The 4078-nt window shown below is 50.3% G+C and overlaps 1 protein-coding gene across 1 annotated transcript in view; it reads left to right on the top strand.

The window, feature by feature from the left end:
- The window catches only part of RGMA (repulsive guidance molecule BMP co-receptor a), a 16731-nt gene extending 16482 nt beyond the window's left edge, over positions 1–249 (top strand). Inside the window, 1 exon segment of the mRNA XM_029084113.1 lies at positions 1–249. This exon segment is cut by the window's left edge and continues 36 nt beyond it. Coding sequence (XP_028939946.1) covers positions 1–249 — 249 coding nt within the window.
- Positions 250–4078: the final 3829 nt, after the last annotated feature.

The following is a 4078-nucleotide window of genomic DNA, read 5'->3' as shown; positions in this document are numbered from 1 at the left end:
CTTCCTGTGGAGGACCTCTACTTCCAGTCCTGTGTCTTTGACCTCCTCACGACAGGGGATGTCAACTTCATGCTGGCTGCTTACTATGCCTTTGAGGATGTGAAGATGCTTCACTCCAACAAAGACAAACTGCACCTCTATGAAAGGACACGGGACCTGGCCCCAGGCAACACAGCTCCCTTGGGGACCTCCCCTGCCCTCTGGGTCGCACTGCTGTGTTTGAGTCAGTGTTGGTTGTGCTTGCTGTAGAGGTTTGCTCCTTCTCACCATGGAAAGTGGGGAAAGGGAAGCAGGAGGGAACCAGGAATGAGATGGCAGTGCTGGACAACGGGAGGTTGGATATCAGAGCCACATGGGTTGTCCTCAAACCTCAACCCCTCTCTTTGGCATCAGGTCCTCCACCTTCCCAGCTCTTGCTTGGGAGGAATGTGCTGGGGGAGGAATGTGCTGCCAATAGGACCAGTCAGGAGTTTTTGCTAGACTGTACCTTGTCTGGACCTTCCTCACCACCCCTTCTCCTCCTCTTCCTCTCAGTAGTGTGGGTGCTGAGGAGCCCCCATCTCCTTGTAGTGCTCCCCCGGGTCCTGAAAATGCACATGGTGACTGTGACATCAACGTGTGTGAACGTGGCTTTGGCTTTGGAGAGCAGAGCCCGCGAGGAGGACACAGAGCAGCAAGATGGGGTCAAGCCTGGCCAGCACAATGGGGCTGGGCTTTCTGCTCGCCAGGGCCATACTCCTCTTCTTGGGCATGTCCCACTCTGCCCACAGCCTCGTTGTTGCAGAAAGTGGTGCAAGGGACCAAAATGGTGGGGAACGGTCCCATGCTTGCCTGGCTGCTGGTGCCAGGCATCTTCTGGGTGGAAGTAGGACGCGTTCCTCAAGCCTCAGCTTGTGTTTGCTGTGGTTCAAAGGGCATCTCCTATTTCAGCCAGTTCATTCAGCTGATGGACTCAGTAGTTGTGTTCCTGGCTCCCTTGTCTCTGCACAGAGCCACTGAGGACTCTGGATGGCAACAAGAGAAACCTGGCCAGTATTCAAGCAGTTTCTGCAACTTCTGCCCAGCGTTGGATGAGTTCCTTGCACCATTTGTTTTCCAGTCTCCTAAAACTGATAGTGGGGAGGCTGCTCAGTGGGAGACCTGATCTGCACCTCCCTCCAGCCCTGCACCCCCTCGCCTGCCCATGGCTCGGCCAGGCCCTGGGATGGAGCAGGAGCATTGTGCTCTGTTTGTTTGCTGCTAGGTCTCTGCTCCACTTCTCATCCTGGGGCCATGACTTGCAACCCCATTGCAGACTAGTTGCACCTTAAGCTCTTCTGAGCTTGAATTGGAAATGGGGCAATGTTAGAAATCCAGCCAGGAGATGGGATGCAGCAGAGGACCCCCCAGCTGCCTCCAAATGTCTGTTCCCTGCCTCAAAACTGTTGATAATCTCCTTCCCCCACCACATAGTACTGCCCATCTTCTCCTCTCCGTGTTCCTCTGTGGTTCACCTCATCGCTCACTGAACAAACAGCAAGACCACCTTCAGTCTGCATCTTGGAGACCTCCTGATGGGTTTCCCCTCCTTTCCTCAGGGGGAAGTTCCCAGAAAAAAGCCCCAAAACATATGTCATTCTTGGGGGAACCTCCTGCTCTCAAGGGAGGTCTCTGGGCATGATGAGACAAGCTAGCACCAAAAGAGGTGGGAACAGGCTACATTTGGCAATCTGAACTGGTGCCAAGAGGCAGCCTGGTGTAAATACTCAACGTGACTATTCATTGTGTCCTAACAGCTCTAGAGCTCCATTTGTAAAGCAGCAGAGAAATGCAAAATTGTGTCAATGGATGTAATTTATATTGTCTTTTTAATATATAGAGCCCTGGCATTGATCTTGTGTGACTGTACAGATGAAGAGATGTAATTGGTTTTTAAATGTTTAAGGAAAGAAAAGAAACAAAAAAGATGTGTTTACTACTTTGCTCCTTGCTTTGTTTGCTGGTGCCCCAGGTATTCTGTTTCGGGAGGTTTTGAAATAAGGATACCACAGTTTGGAGGAGCTTGAGGAGAGCAACCACTGGACCGCAGCACAGGCCAGTTTAGTTTCCCAATGCACTAATTGCTCAACCAGGCTGATTTGGACTTTGTGTTTCCTTCGTTCAAGAAAGAAACAAGTTTTTTTTTGTCTTCCCTAGAAATTGAGAACGTGAGTTTTGAAAGCCGAATTTGTCACTGGGTGAGAGGAAACATTTGTTTCTTGCTGTGTTACCCCACAGATAACAGCAGCTGTGTGAAGCATCCTTCTGAGATATGGTGCTTCTCAAAAGCAGTCTGAGCTGGCCAAGCCACAACATGCCAACAAGTCAATACTTCCCTTAAGACCTCCCTTTCCCATAAAACAATCACCCCATGGCACGATGTGCTGTGGTTTAGGGGTAATTTCCAGCCAAGGAAAGTCTTTGATTATGGCATGGCTTGGTCCCACTGTCCAGGTGAGCGCTCCAGTGGTGGCTGGCTGTCCTACGGTGGTTGGGGTATCCCTATTTTAGAAGCAAACAGTGAAGCACTTTATTTTGGTTATGTTTGACCCAGTTCTGGTTAAAGGTGAAGTGTGGCCAAGAAAGACCCAATACTTGGAAACAAAACAAACAAAAAGTAGGCAAAGGTGTGGGGGGGTGTTAGGAAAAGGTCCCCCCACCTCCTCCTTGTGTTGAGACCCACAGGAGTGTCACCACCTGTATATACTGTAAATTATTTATTGAGAAAAATGCAAGTAAAGTTTGAGTTTTTTTGACAATAAATGAGTGGGTCTCGTTTTGTTCCCGGTGTGTTGGCTGGTGCTCGAGTGCTGCCCCATCCCTGCATTCACTCTACAGCAGCTTTCATCCACCTGTGACCCAAGGACCCGTTGAGAACTTGTTTCTGTCCAAAATTCTCCTGAGAATTTAACTCTGGAGTTTTATTTATCTACACCCAAATTAAAAAAAAAAAAAAATAAAAAGGGGGTGTGGGGCGAAAATACAGATAATAAATTATTGGAGCTGAGTCTCACCAGGAAAGGAGATGTGCAGCAATGGAGTCCAAGTGGGTACCATCGCCCTTCCCCTGCTCACCGCAGCAGCTGCGATGTGCACCCTGATAATTTCCCCTTCTGATGATCTCCCCTTTTCTTGTTCATCGCTCTTGGCCTCACTTGGGTCTGTTACTGCCCTCTAATGAGGGAAACCAAAACTGCAATTTTTTAATTTTTTTGGGGGGTTAATTTTCAGTTTTTGAGAAGCTGAAGGACTCCTTTACCCCAGCAGCTGGGGCAAGGGAGATGCTGGGGCTGGGCAGGACACCAGAACCAATTGAAAACACACATTATTTGGGCAAATCTATGCAAAGACACTCAGCACCAGAGATTTGAAACCCCACCTCTCCCTCCTTCACAGACCTGAAGAACCAGCAGCTTTTGGAAAGAGGCAAACTCACTCCCTCTGCCACCACTTGGACCAGCTCACAAGAGCGTGGCCTTAACCAAATCTGCAGCGTCATATAGAACTTTCCAGTTAAGTTTTTATATAACTGCCTGGAGCACAGGGGGCTGGGGGGATCTCCCTTACTTGCTGCCCTGCCAGGTCACCAATGGTCTCCTGCTCATCAGTCTTGGGGCAGTGAGCAGGCAGCAAGAACACACCTGCATCTCCTGGTGGGACCAAGTGCTGGTATAAGGGTACAGTGACCCCCGAGTGACCAGGATGACCCATCTTCATTAATCACATGTGGCACAGGAAGGCACTGGCTACACAGGGACACCAGGGCACAGGGACAATGGTGGCAGCATTCACCCTATGGCATCTCTGAGAGGTTCCAATTGTTTTTCAGGTCATGCTCCACAGGCAGTGAGGGTGCAGCCTCAGCCTCTGTGGGACAACCCCTGGGGCTTCAAGGTCCCATCCTTCCCCTCTGCCTGAAGCACATTGTCCTGTGGTGGGTGGCTGCTCAGGTGCCACAGCCTGGTGTCTCAGGTATGGATTCAAGCCCCATTTTGGCTGTGCCTGCCCATCCCCTGGCCTCAGGCCAGAGCCTCACCTACCCTGAGCTTTACATTCCATG

The sequence above is a fragment of the Antrostomus carolinensis genome, unplaced genomic scaffold, assembly GCF_000700745.2.
Source record: "Antrostomus carolinensis isolate BGI_N321 unplaced genomic scaffold, ASM70074v2 scaffold2423, whole genome shotgun sequence".
Lineage (NCBI taxonomy): Eukaryota > Metazoa > Chordata > Aves > Caprimulgiformes > Caprimulgidae > Antrostomus > Antrostomus carolinensis.
Note: the sequence above shows the minus strand (reverse complement) of the source record. Positions and strands in the feature narration are given on the sequence as shown.